The sequence below is a fragment of the Martes martes genome (genome assembly GCF_963455335.1).
Source record: "Martes martes genome assembly, chromosome: 6".
In the NCBI taxonomy this organism is placed as follows: Eukaryota; Metazoa; Chordata; class Mammalia; order Carnivora; family Mustelidae; genus Martes; species Martes martes.
In genome coordinates, this window is record NC_137893.1 from 104,934,843 (window position 1) to 104,950,042 (window position 15,200).

Here is a 15,200-nt window from a genome sequence, read left to right on the forward strand (position 1 = left end):
GGGAGAGTGGGTGGAAGTTCGTGGGGCTGTTCTATAAAAAAGTAAGTTTTATGTCAATTTTTCTGTCAAAGACATAACAAAATTTTATGTCTTCTTTTATGATTCAGCCCATGTCCTATTTTTAGTCAGTTGTTACTCTTTATAACAACATACTCCAGTTTTAAATGTGTTTATTTAAATATAGTGCTACAAATGTTCTCACATATGTGCTCTTTTAAGGTTTTGTTGTTGTCTTTAAACAACTTACACAGATAAAGTGGGCCTGCTAAATTTTAAAAATTAAGGGCTGGGTGGTGCTTTTAAGTATTCTTTTAAGCCAACACTTTTCTTTCTGCCAGAATCTTCTTAAAAATCATTACACTGACATATGGTCAGAGTAATGGAATAGCAAGCTTAACTTGAATGAGTTTCTGAAATGAAACTTAAGCCTAGAATTGGAAGTCATGTTAAGTATGTTACCATGTAGTTTTGTTGCAGATAAGCTGCTCTTCTGATGGCCTGGTCCTTAGGAGTTTGCCCAGGCTTTTTAACCATGGCTCACTTTACCAACATCAGTTATTTTCCTGAAATAAATTTTAAGACCCATTGTGGTTCCCCCCTGCCCCCTAATGCCACCTTTTGTATCTGCTTTATAAAACCTAGAGTTCTTTGCCTCATTGTGGAAAATGACTTAGACTATTAGATATGTAGGTATTTTGAGTTTACCCAATGTAATTAACATGAGTAATATATAATGATATTGGAAACAGTCAATTTGGGAAGCAACATTTCACGTTGTAAATAAAGAAGCCTAAGTAATTGATTGTTTTTTTCTTTACATATTAACTAGCCTTCACTACTTTTTTGATGTATTGTGCTTGTATACATTGAGCTTACTCAGAAAATGCCTGTTATACTGCATGTAATTTTCCTATTTTAATCCATGTATAAGGTTATGAATTTATTAGGAAGGGCATATCTGGAAGTAATTTTCATTCATGTCATGCACTAGCCATATGGAAAGCTATTTGTTAATATCACATTTTCTGGCACTTGTGTCAGCTTTGCTTCTGTAGGGACTAATTTTATAACTTCAGCATTTTACATATATTACAACTGAAGTTAGCTTCCTGTCTGTGCTTCCAGTTGGAAATTACGTTTTTAAATACAGATTTGTTCATGACATCCCCAAATGTAATAAATATTTGACCATAAGCAACTTCTATACATATCCTAAGGACAATAGGTATGGACTCTAACAGTATACACATCAAGCTTTTGTTTGTGCTTCCATTAATTTCCTCATTCAGCCTTGTAACAAAGGTATATACGTTATTTTAAAAAGCAGACTACTTAATACTCATTTTAAAGAAATGATTTTTGGAGTTACATTTACAGAAGCCAGTTGGCATTTTGGAAGGAAAAAGTGTGAGTCTTTTCATATTGCCTATCTTGCAGTTTTCTAGTATTTCCCTACCTCTCCAGAAGGTGTTTATATTTTTAGTTTGTACTGCAGTTTCTGGCCCCAGCTGTAGATGATAGTATATTGGATGAAATTTGAAAACAAACAAAATCTCCATAGCAGGATGGATTCATAGCTTTATACTCAAATAAGAAATCTTTTTCTGAGAAGAAATTTTCTTCTGGAATAAAAGATTAGTGTTTTTCCTCAAGATTTTAAGAGTTTGACAGATAAGTATTTTTGTCTGCAGATTAGATTGTTAGTGATAAAAACAGTCATTTAATGTTTATGTGGAAAAGATCATTTTAGAAGAGAATGATACAGATTCACAGTAACATGGTATAGGTTGTCACACACTTAACAAGAACTGAACACCCATCTTGTAACAGGTCCATTGTTAGTAATTATAACACGAATATACTAAGAATAGGCGTTCTCAGATGTTGCTTGCCTTTGTGATTTACTTTGAAGAAACTTGAAAGTTTTCTAAGAATATATTTTAAAAGGCTTCTACCAAAAAGATTAGAATTTTATTTTTTGTCTTACAAGTCTAATTTAGTTTCTTACTTTTAAATTTTATGTATGAACATTTAATAGTAAAAGAATACAAATATTTCGAACTTTTCTATTTAACTGATTCATGACTGTCTGGTTTACTTTACTGATCCAGTGGTAAACTCCATTTTTTTTTTTTTTTAGTGAAGTATTTAACATCCAGGTTATAGTCTTTTCTGTAAGTAATTTTGCCTATTAGTAAACAGAAATTCATGGCCACAGCAGAAAATGGGGGAATAATTCTGTTAGCTGTATGATTTCATACTCCCATCCCCCCCAACATTTTAAACCATGAGGAATAATACAAAAAGGGAAGAAAATAATACTCTGTTTTTGTGATAGGCCTTCCCCCCCCAATATGGTTCATAAAATTTGTAGTACTTCTGACTTTCAGACCTAAAAATGATCTATATTTACATTTTTGCAAAATCAGTTTTATTTTCAAGTGAATTAGTTCTGTTTTTCCCTAGGACATGTGAAAATTTTTTTTGTCAATGATTTTTCAGAATTTTATTTAACTGCAATATCTTTTATATAAAATCCTAAACTATTAAAATATCTCTGTAGATGGCATTAGACATTTGCTTTTCAGAACATCAGGTTTCAGGAGACATTTCCAAAGTAAGCTTAAAATGAAGCATGATGAAATATAATTATTTAGTTTTATCATCATAAAACAACTCTTCCCTGGTTAAATAAGAATTTGAAATTTTTAAATATGTGCTTTATAATTTGATACTTAGGGTTGAATATGGAGTAACAGCATAGCCATGGTCATAGCGTGTAGGTTTTTAAGTAGTGTCTTACTGAAACTGGTCTAGACTTGATTTGAAGAAATCAAAGCCCTGATGGTGGAAGTCAAGGGAAACGACTGCCACCTTTCCTTCAGTATTTCAAAGACATTCATATTACCCGCTTTCAACAAATAGTTCTTACAACTTTGCAACCTAAAATAGAAAAACTGTGCACTTGTGTTTTTCAAAATTATTTTGTTGGTTGGAAGATCTATATCATTGAAACATGGACCCATCTAAATCTCCCCAAGCCTAGGTAGACCATTCTAACTTGCAAACAAATACCACATTGTTTGAAAGTTTTCTTGCTGGATTATGAATCCAAAACATTGTGTTTTGCTTTGTTTTTACATAAGATAGGTTTTCTTGTTTCTGTTTTTCCCCCATCATTTTGGAGAAATGAAGACTTAATTGATAAAGCTAGCATAGGCATTACTAGTTAGGGTGAAGAATGGTAAATTATAAACGTGAAGTAACCTTCCTCAATGGACAGCAATAGTTTGATATACAATAAAAAGGCACAAGAGGAAGACAAAAAAATGTGCTGCTGTTGAGGAATGAGTGCTGTGACCTTTTTTCCAAGATTTGTAAGGATTGAAAGTGATTCTTATAACTTCAGCCTTAAAACCTCTGGTACAAGAGAGTTGGCCATATCACTCATTGTATTACCTTAAAATGAGTTTTGGAATTGTTGGTGCCACTCTTAACAAAATCAGCAGTAAGTCTTTAATTCACTAAAAAATATGTGTAAATCTCTTAACCTTCCAAACATCATTATTAATTACCTGAAGAAGAAAGAAAAAAAGACATGATTAAGTGAGCTCTCTACCTAACAATGGGTTAAAATTAAAATAACATCCCTCAAATTGCTGTTTGTACATCTGATTTACCATTTTATTCAAAAATAATTACAGATATCTTAAAGTTAGAAAAACAAGGTTTTTAGACTCCTAAATCTTGTGTCCATTCATTTTTTTCATTGTTAGTGAAGTTTTTTAGATAAAATGTAGTAAAGGAAAATCTTATAAAGAGATCGGAAATTTAAAAAAATTCAGCCTGAATTATTAGTATCTTCATGTGTAATCTTTATTCAGAGATAACAGTTTTATTATCTAAAGCATGGTCAGTAGTAAGGAATTCTGCTCTCAAAAGCACATAAAAAGATTCTTCAGCATAATCACTGTAACACCATGAGCCAGAATATTTTGAACTCAAGAATAGTGACATAAAGTGATTAATAAACAATCTAAGTCTCCATTTTGTTTTTGAGTTGCATTTTTGCTCTGATCTTTTGTTATTCAAAATTATTCATTGAATGACTGATTCTGTTTTAGGTAGGATTTTGAGTGTGTGGGGTAAATGTTACTGTAACTTTGACGGATTGTTTCTGATCAGATTATCACAGCTCTTACCCACCTTCTCAGTGGAGAAATGTTATTTTATACTTTGTTATTCTATGCAGTATGCTGACAAAGGTCAGGTGCTCTTTATTTTACCTTTATGGTTTTTTGTATTTTATCATTCATACTAGAGGGGATATATTTGACTTAAAATTTCTGTCTTCATAGAATATTTGGAAACTTGCTCCATGTTAAAGCAATAGGAAGGGTAAAGACAGAAAACAAATATCAGAAAATAATTAAAAATTTAATTTAGGCTCACTTTTAACATTTTTAAAAATGTATTAAATTAGTTTTTTCCCCTCTTCCCAGGTTTATGGTTGGCTGTGGGAGATGTGATGACTGGTTTCATGGCGATTGTGTTGGTTTAAGTCTTTGTCAAGCACAACAAATGGGAGAAGAAGACAAAGAATACGTGTGTGTGAAATGTTGTGCTGAAGAAGATAAAAAGACTGAAATAATAGATTCAGATATTTCAGAAAACCAGGCTAAAGTTGAAGTCCACAGTGAAGACAGAACAATGGAATATGAAAAGCTTGGGTTATCAAAGCACACACCAGCAAATGATAAAACCAAATACATAGAAGATACAGTGAAGCACAAGGTCAAAATTTTAAAACGGGTAAGCTTATTAATGCATTCTTTTTATTTAAGAACTTTGTATGATCTGACAATTTGAAATTTCTCTTTGGGTTTCATTGTTCAAAGTGTACATTTCCAAATGTGTTTTTCTATAAAAATGAATGGATTTTTATTAAAATATTTGGGCAGTCTTGGTGAAACCAGGTAGTGAAATCTTCAAAATATATGTATCTTATTTCTTACAGAATTTTATGCAGTTTCTCGTCTGTAGTTGGTAGTTGGATTTTCTTCGATAGGATGTATGTGTGATCTTGTGGTATTAAAGTGGTACTGACCTGTTCATTGTGCTTGCTGATAAGGTGGTAAAATTCAGTCCATAACTATCTGCTAATTCATGAACCACATTTGACATTATTATTTTCAGGTAGAAGAGTTGTTTTGTATCTTTAAAGAAAAGTAGACTTAATTCTTTTGATTTTTGTCCAGTGCTTGCTTGGAACCTTCACTTCATACTTTTTCTCTTAAAAAAGTCGGTTTTCCCTTACCTTATATTTTTAACTAATTTCTAAATGTGTTTTCTAAATAGAAATTTCAAGATATTTAGTCAGTTATAGGAGAGATGTATTCAAGTGTTTTATCTGATTAAGTTTTTATAATTTTCATCATCTATGTTTTTTTTACCTGTGATTTTTCTCTTTTATTGTTCTTATAATGGTAGGAAAGGGACAACAGTGGCAACAAATATATAGGGATAGTCAAGTGTAATAATCCAAGACAATGAACATGAGTTGGAGTGTTAGAAGAACCATGGAAATCTTTTAATCCAACCATTGAGATTGAGGAACGTAAGCATGTTTTCTCCAAAATTTTCATTATTTATAAACTCAATTCTTTGACACACTCCTTATATTACAAATCTGGATTAAGTTACAGTAGAATCCAGCATTTTCTGGCTGCCCATACATTTTGAGAATCAGATTATGTCCTTCTGACGTTTGCTTTTCCTTTTTTCTGTTGATTTGATTAGCACCAAAGTAATTATACCAAAGTATAGAGCTGAGAGCTCCACTGAGAATAGCTTATAGCACATCTTCAGAAAACTTCTTTAATTATTAATGATTAATCATCAGTTTTGGATGTAATATCTTGGCCATTCAGAAATAATAGCTCATTGTTGTCATTTAGCTAAGTTGTCTTCATCTTGTCTAAAAAGATAGGAGACATGAAACATTGTTTTAAGAAACCACTCTATACATTCTCTGTATCAGAAAAGAAATTGAAGTAAGTCTGATTTTGTAAGTACAGGTACTTACTACTTACTTTGTAAGTAACTGTACTTACAAAATCCAAGTGATTACTGCTTCCTTTTCTTTTTGATGGTGAACTGCTGAATCTTATTTGGACTCTGCTGATAGTAGTTTATGGAATCTGTTTTTTGTTTTATTTTTTATTTTTAAAAATATTTTATTTATTTATTTGACAGAGAAGCAGGGGGAGTGGGAGAAGGAGAAGGGGGCTTCCTGCCGAGCAGGGAACTCGATGCGGGGCTGGATCCCAGGATCATGACCTGAGTGAAAGGCAGGCACTTAACTGACTGAGCCACCCAGGCGCCCCTGGAATCTGCTCTTTAAATATCACTTCTTACTCCTAGATTTTATGTTGAACCATTTCTTAAGTTTCTGTTGTGGGCCAAACATGGTACCAGACTTGGGTATCTAGCACTGATTGAAATAGGTTTCTGTTCTCAAGTAAATCTAGTTGGAGAGATAGGAAATAAGTAAATAAAAAATTAGAGGATTTGTAGTCTAGAGAAAATCAGTTTTTTCCTATAAACCTATAAAAACCTATAGTGTTCTTTTCCCTGTCATTCTTTCTTTTTTTAATTTTCATTTTTCTATTTAAATTAAATTAATATATAATGTATTATTTGTTTCAGAGGTAGGGGTCAACGATTCATCAGTCTTATATAATACCCAGTACTCATTATATCACATGCCCTTCTTAATGTCCATCACCCACTTACCCCATCCCTCCACCCCCCTCCCCCCAGCAACCTTCTGTTTGTTTCCTATGATTAAGAGTCTCTTATGGTTTGTCTCCCTCTTTGGTTTCGTCTTGTTTTATTTTTTTTCCTCTCTTCCCTAGTGATCCTCTGTTTGTCTTAAATTCCACATATGAGTGAGATCATATGATAATTGCCTTTCTTTGATTGACTTATGTCACTTAGCATAATACCGTCTAGTTCCAACACATGGTTCAAATGGCAGGATTTCGGGGTTTTTTTCATGGCTGAGTAGTATGCCATTGTATATATGTCCATATCTTCTTCATCCATTTATCTGTCAGTGGACATCTGGGCTCTTCCCATAATTTGGCTATTGTGGACATTGCTGCTATAAACATTGGGGTGCAGGTGCACCTTTGGATCACTACATTTGTGTCTTTGGGGTAAATCCCTAGTACTGCAATTGCTGGGTTGTAGGGTAGCTCTATTTTCAAGTTTCTGAGGGATTTCCATACTGTTTTCCAGCGTGGCTGCACTAGTTTGCATTCCCACCAACATCCTAAAAGGGTTTCCCTTTCTCTGATTTCTTGCCAACATCTTTCGTTTCCTGACTTGTTGATTGTAGCCATTCCGAATGATGTAAGGTGGTATTCATTGTGGTTTTGATTTGTGTTTCCCTAATGATGAGTGGTGGACATTTTTTTCATGTCTGGCCATTTGTATGTCGTCTTTGGAGAAATGTCTGTTCATGTCTTCTGCCCATTTTTTGATTGGCTTATTCTTTGGGTGTTGAGTTTGGTAAGTTCTTTATAGATTTTGGATACCAGCCCTTTATTTGATATGTCATTTACAAATATCTTCTGCCGTTCTGTCAGTTATCTTTTAGTTTTGTCGACTGTTTCCTTTGCTGTGCAAAAGCTTTTTATCTTGATGAAGTCCCAATAGTTCATTTTTAACTTTGTTTCCCTTGCCCTTGAAGAAATGTCTAGCAAGAAGTTGCTGTGGCGTGGGTCACAGAGTTTGGTGCCTATGTTCTCCTCTAGGATTTTGATACATTCCTGTCTCACATTTAGGTCTTTCATCCATTTTGAGTCTGTTGTGGTTTATGGTGTAAGGAAATGGTCCAGTTTCATTCTTCTGTATGTGGCTGTCCAGTTTTCCCAAAACTGTTGAAGAGACTATCTTTTTTCCATTGGATCTTCTTTCCTGCTTTGTTAAAGATTAGTTGACCAAAGGGTTGAGGGTCCATTTCTGGGTTCTCTATTCTGTTCCATTGATCTCTGTGTCTGTTTTTGTGCCAGTACAACGCTGTCCTCAAGATTACAGCTTAGTAAAACACCTTGAAGTTTGGGATTGTGATGCCACCAGCTTTTGTTTTCTTTTTAAGTATTCCTTTGGCTCTTTCAGGTCTAATCTGGTTCCATACAAATCTTAGGATTATTTGTTCCAGCTCTGTGAAAAAAGTTGATGGTATTTTGATGGGGACTGCATTGAATGTATAGATTGTTGTAGGTAGCATAGACATTTTATGTATGAAATGTTTCTCTATTTCTTTGTGTCTTCTTCAATTTCTTCATGAGTGTTCTATAGTTTTTTGAGTACAGTTACTTTGCCTCTTTGGTTAGATTTATTCCTAGGTATCTTACGGTATTTGGTGCAGTTGTAAATGGGATCAACTCCTTAATTTCTCTTTCTTCTGTCTCATTGCTAGTGTATAGAAATACAGCTGATTTCTGTGCATTGATTTTATGTGCATTGATCCTGCCACTTGAATTCCTTTATGAGTTCTAGCAATTTTGGGCTGCAGTCCTTTGGGTTTTCCACATAGAGTATCATGTCATCTGCAAAGAGTGAGAGTTTGACGTACTCTTTGCTGATTCTGATGCCTTTTATTTCCTTTTATTGTCTGATTGCTGAGGCTAGGACTTCTAGTACTGTGTTGAAGAATAGTGGTCATAGTGGGCATCCTTGCCATGTTCCTGACTTTAGGGGAAAAGCTTTTAGTTTTTCCCCATTGAGAATGTTATTCACTGTGGACTTTCCATATGAAGCTTTTATGATATTGAGGTATGTTCCCTCTATCCCTACACTATGGAGAGTATTGATCAAGAAAGGATGCTGTACTTTTTCTGCACCTATTGAGAGGATCATACGGTTCTTGTCCTTTCTTTTATTAATGTCGTGTATCATGTTGATTAATTTGTGGTTGTTGAACCATCCTTGAAGCCCAGGAATAAATCCCACGTGGTCATGGTGAATAATCCTTTTAATGTACTGTTGGATCCTATTGGCTAGTATCTTGGTGAGAATTTTTGCATCCATGTTCATCAGGAATATTGGTCTATAATTCTCCTTTTTGGTGGGGTCTTTGTCTGGTTTTAGGATCAAGGTGATGCTGGCCTCAGAGATGAGTTTGGAAGTTTTTGTTCCATTTCTATTTTTTGAAACAACTTCAGAAGGATAGGTATTACTTCTTCTTTAAATGTTTGATAGAATTCCCCTGGGAAACCATCAGGGCCTGGGCTCTTGTTTGGAGATTTTTGATTATTGCTTCAATTTCCTTGCTGGTTATGGGTCTGTTCAGGTTTTCTATATCTTCATGGTTCAGTTTTGGTGGTTTAAACATCTCTAGGAATGCATGCATTTCTTCCAGATTGCCTAATTTGGTGTCATATAGTTGTTTATACTGTGTTCTTACAGTTGTTCCGAAGGGGAGATTGTGATTTTATTTGGGTCCTTTCTCTTTTCTTTTTGACAAGTCTGGCCAGGGTTTTATCGATTTTATTAATTCTTTCAAAGAACCAGCTCCTAGTTTCCTTGCTCTGTTCTGCTGTTCTTTTGGTTAGTATTTCATTGATTTCTGATCTTTTTTATTTCTTTTCTTGCTGGATTTAAGCTTTATTTGCTGTTCTTTCTCCCAACTCCTTTAGGTGTAAGGTTAGGTTGTATATTGGAGACCTTTCTTGTTTCTTGAGAAAGGCTTGTATTGCTATATACGTCCCTTTTAGGACCACCTTTGCTGTATCCCAGAGGTTTTGAACAGTTGTCTTTTCATTTTTCATTTGTTTTCATTGATTTTTAAAATTCTTCTTCAATTTCCTGGTTGACGCATTCATTCTTTAATAGGATGCTCTTTAGCCTCTATATATTTGAGTTCTTTCCAAATTTCCTCTTTTGATTGAGTTTCAGTTTCAAAGCATTGTGGTCTGAAAATATGTAGGGAGTGATCCCAATCATTTGGTGTCAGTTGAGACCTGATTTGTGAACCAGCATGTAATTTGTTCTAGAGAATGTTCCATGTGCACTGGAAGGAATGTGTATTCTGTTGCTTTAGGATGGGATGCTCTGAATATATCTGTAAAATCCCATCTGGTCCAGTATGTCATTTAAAGCCCTTGTTCCTTATTGATCTTCTGCTTAGATGATGTGTCCATTGCAGTGAGTAGGGTGTTAAAGTCCCCTGCTATTGTATTACTATCAACGTGTTTGCATTCCTAGAGGTAAAATACTAATTTAATTTTGTTATTAATTGGTTCATATAATTCACTGCTCCCATGTTAGGGGCATAAATATTTACAGTTGTTAGATCTTGGTGGATAGACCCTTTAATTATGATATATTGTCCTTCCTCGTTTTTTATTACTATCTTTGGTTTAAAATCTAATTTGATACAAGGATTACTACCCTAGCTTCCTTTTAATGTCCATTAGCGTCATAAATGGTTTTCTACCCCCTCACTTCCAATTTGGAGGTGTCTTTGGGTCTAAAATGAGCCTCTTGGAGGCAGCATATTGGTGGATCTTGCTTTTTTTTTTTTTTAAAGATTTTATTTATTTATTTGACAGAGAGAGAGACAAGTAGGCAGTGAGGCATGCAGAGGGAGGGAGAGGCAGGCTCCCTACTAAGCAGAGCCCGATACGGGGCTCAATCTCAGGACCACAGGGTCATGACCCTGAACTGAAGGTAGATGCTTAACCAACTCAGCCACCCAGGTGCCCCTGGGTCTTGCCTTTTTATCCAAGCTGATACCCTGTGTTTTTCGATTGGGGCATTTTTGCTCATTTACATTCAGAGTAACTATTGAAAGATATGAATTTAGTGCTGTTGTATTACCTGTACAGAGTATATTCTCTCTGTTTCTTTCTGGTCTGTTACTTTTGGGCTCTGCCTTCACTTAAAGGATCCCCTTTAATGTTTCTTACAGTCACAAATTCTTTTAGTTTTTCTTTGTTCGGGAAGCATTTTATCTGTCCTATTTTGAATGATATCCTTTGGATAAAGTATTCTTGGCCGCACATTTTTCTCATTTAGCATCCTGAATATATCATGCCAGTGCTTCCTAGGCTTCTAGGTCTCTGGATAGGTGTGCTGCCAGCCTAATGTTTCTACCCTTGTAGGTTATAGACCTCTTGTTCCAACTTGCAAGTGTCACTATTATATGTTTAGGTGTTGATCAATTTTTGTTGATTTTGTTGGGGGAGAGGGCGTTTCTCTGTGCCTTTCTCTGGACTTGAATGCCTTCTTCCGTTCCCAGATTAGGGAAGTTCTCCACTGTATTTTGCTCCAGTATACCTTCTATCTCTCTCTTTTTCCTCTTCTAGGATCTCAGTTATTCTAATATTGTTTTGCTTTATGGTATCATTTATACCTCAAATTCTGTCCTCTTGATCCAGTAGTGTATCTCTTTCTCAGCTTCTTTATTCTCTGTCCTTTTGTCTTCTGTATCACTAACTCTCTCTTCTGCCTCATTTATCCTAGCAGTTAGAATCTCCATTTTTTATTGCATCTCATTAATAGCCTTTTTGGCTTCTACTTGATTAGATTTTATTTCTTTTATTTCTCCAGAAAGGGATTCTCTAGTGTCTTCTATGCTTTTTTCAAGCCCAGCTCGTATCTTTATAATCGTTATTCTGAACTCTAGTTTTGACATCTTATATCCAGATTGCTTGGGTCCCTGGCAGTTGGTACTGCCTCTTGTTGTCTTTTTTAAGGCTTTTCTGTCTTGTCATCTATCCAGAGAATAGATGAATGAGAGAACAAAGTACTAAAATGGCAACAACGACCCCAGAGAAATGGGGTCATAAGAGACTGGAAATGGGGGGCAAAAAAAAAAAAAAGAATAATAGAGGTGAACAGAAAAGAGCAATAGACTGGATCTTGTGTGTATTTTGGTCTGTTTGTTAAAACACTAGATCCCAAAATTTTAAAGAAAGAAAAACTTACATATTTACAAAAATGAAATTAAGTACCTTGAAAGAATAGAATGTAACTATAAAAAAGACAAAAGAGAAAAAAGAAGGAATATAAATAAACAGGTGAACAGAACAGAGCAGTACACTATATCCTGAGTGTATTTTTGTCTCTTTGTTGGAAGAAACTACATCCCAGAGTTGTAAGGAAAGAAAAATTTATATATCTATAGAAAAATAAAATTAAATACAATGAAAGGCTACAATGTAACTGAAGATGAAAATTTAAAGAGTTTAACAAAAAGAAGAAAAAAAGGAGAGAATATGATCAGACAGGTGAAGAGAACAGAGCCGTATACTAGATTCTGGGTGTATTTTCGTGTTTGTTAGAAGAAACTGCATCCTGAAATTGTAAAGAAAGAAAAACTTCCATATATACAAAAATAAATACAATGAAAGGATGGAATGTAAGTATAAAAATGAAAATTAAAAAAGGTTTTTAAAAGTTGATAAAATAAGAAATTGATTGAGAGAGGAAAGAGAAAAACATTATAATTGAAAGACTAAAGGATTGTGGGAAAAAAACCATGAATTCTATATATTACTTTACCCTAGTTCTCAAGTTTTACATTTCTCTATGATCAGTAAACTTGGTATTAGCTGGATGTTCTTGATGATCTTCTGAGGGAGGGGCCTGTTGGGCTGATTCTCAGGTGTCTATGCTCTGTGCAGAATTGTACCACCCTTGCCAGGGGCCAGGCTAAGTAAGTGGCTCTGGATTACTCTATGTGACTTTTGTTTCCTTAAGGTTTTCTGCCCTGCTTTAGAGGATGAGAATGAAGATGGCGGCCTCCCAGTTTCCAGTCCTAGAGCTTAGAGCTTGGGGTTGGGGGAGGGGATGCGGGGCACTCCTTAGTGCGCCCTCAGAGAAAAGCAGTCAATCACTCCTGTCTCCCTGGTCTCTGGCTGCACCCTGCAATTACCAAGACTGTGACCAGTGATTCTGTTTCATGGCATGTGACCCTGTTTTGATTCTTCAAAACCTGCAGACTCCTGTGATGTGCATTTGCGCCCCCCCCACCCCCAGCTTCCAGGGGGAGGGAAGGAAGAGGTCTTGGGGTGGTTCTGCAGCTTGCTGAGCCCCTGCTGAGAGCCCACTCATGGGCTCGCTGAGTGCAGCCAGGTTCCCCAAACTGATGCTGGGGAGCTCTGCTACACTCAGGCACCCCCAGTCTTGCTGTGACCCCAAAGATCCTGGAACCACAGTATCCCACCTAGGATTCCAACCTACTTAGCCACCAGGTGCATTTCAGGCAGGAATGTTCCTCACTGGAACAGACTGCTAAAAGTTCTGATTTTGTGCTCCACTGCTATATCACTTCTAGTGCTGGATGATGGAGGCTCCCTCCTGCTGTGGTTCATCTTCTCATATATCACCTCAAATTCACTTCTCCACACCTACCTTGCAGAAAGTGGTTGCTTTTCTATTTGTAGAGTTGCAACTAATTCTTTTCTTAGACCTCAAGTTGAGTTTGCAAGTGTTCGGAATGACTTGATAGTTGTCTAGCTGAATTCCTGGGACCAGATGAAACTAAGGTCTCCTACTCCTCCACCACCTATGGATAAACTCCCTGTCTTTCAAACATTACCATGATGTGATTAATTATTTTAAAGGGTCTTAGAATTCTAGTTTACTAGTTCTTTGTTGGTTATAATTAGGATGAGAGTAGCAGGTATCCTGATGGATTGTTCTACTTTATAGAAGTTAAAACTGCCAGTTGATACAGTGAGAATGTAATTGATAAACTTAGAGGTGGGTATGATTTCATTTGTTTTAGAAAATAGTGAAAAACATAGATACCTATTTCTCCATAATCTCTCTCTCCTTATCTATAGCCAGCTAAAAGAACTCTTACTATCTTTTATGTAATTTTTTTTCTAATATCATTAATGGGAAAATGATATCCAGGTTTTTTAGTTCTCCTTTATAGGCTGTTACGTGTTCTGTAAAATAGGTGCTTAACAAATGGATTTTGAATGAGAGCATGAATCTCCTTTTTGTTATTAATTGAGAATTATTTTTGTACATCATTTTTAAAGAACAAATATTTATTGGGCTAAAGAATATAATGTTTGCTATCTTAATAGATTGTAATACTATTTAGGTTTAATCTTTTTCATCCACATACTCTTGAGCCTTGCTTTAGTAGTTTTCATTCTAATGAATTAAATAATATTTTTTTCCAAGGAATCTGGTGAAGGCAAAAACTCATCAGACTGTAGAGATAGTGAAATTAAAAAATGGCAGCTAGCTCCTCTTCGAAAGATGGGACAACCAGTTTTACCTCGGAGATCCTCAGAAGAAAAAAGTGAAAAAATACCAAAAGAGACTACAACTGTTATTTGCACAGGAGAAAAAGGTTCCAAACCAGGTAGTAAGATTCATAATAATCATATGTACTAATAAAGTTATATTTCATACACTATCAATTAGTATATTTTAGGGGAAATCTAACCATTTTAATAACTTAATGGCAATAAAAATAGTTCAGGTGATCTTTCTTGAAATTAAAAACTATTGCTCTAAGTTCTGGGAATGGCTAATGAACTTAATAAGACCCCATCTTCATGGCACTCAAACACTAGTAGAAGACAGACATTAAGTAGACAAATAAAATGGTGTGCCATTTTTTACAGCGTTTAGGCACTGTGAAGAAAAAGTAAGTGGAGTTAAGAGTCACAGTTGAGGAGAGTGGTGAGAGTTTGTTTTAGATAGAATGGAGGAGGTAACTTGTGAGGTATAATTTGAAGTGATGGGAACTTTTTTTGGAGGACTGGGTAGGGTATAGTCTAAAGGTATCAAGGTAGAAACAAGCTTGGTATTTGAGGAGCATGAGAGCCACAGTGGAATGGTTAGGGTAATACATGGGATAGAATAAGGGTCAAGATGAGTTCAGAGAAAATTATGTAGGAACTTTGAGGTCCTGATAGTGTTTATATTTTATTCTGAATGTAATGGGAAAACTTCAGAGGATTTTGTACAAGGGAATGATGGGTTACTCCTGTTTTCCTGTGAAAATTGGATTGTAGGAGTATAGGAGAAAATGAGGATAGTTAGGAGTCTATAGCAGTATCCTAGGAAAAAAAAAGATGCTAGCTTGGAACAGAGGTACAGTGGAGGAATGAAAAATGGTCAGATTCTGATATTTTATAGTAGAATTGGCAGAACTTGCT

At 35.2% G+C, this 15,200-nt stretch overlaps 1 protein-coding gene across 1 annotated transcript in view; it reads left to right on the forward strand.

Moving 5' to 3' along the window:
• Nucleotides 1–15,200, forward strand: part of PHF3 (PHD finger protein 3) — an 86,371-nt gene that overhangs the window by 52,525 nt on the left and 18,646 nt on the right. Inside the window, exons 4-5 of the mRNA XM_080806840.1 lie at nucleotides 4,503–4,812; nucleotides 14,215–14,398. Of these exons, the coding sequence (XP_080662966.1) occupies nucleotides 4,503–4,812; nucleotides 14,215–14,398 (494 nt within the window). The remainder of the gene's footprint in view (nucleotides 1–4,502; nucleotides 4,813–14,214; nucleotides 14,399–15,200) is intronic.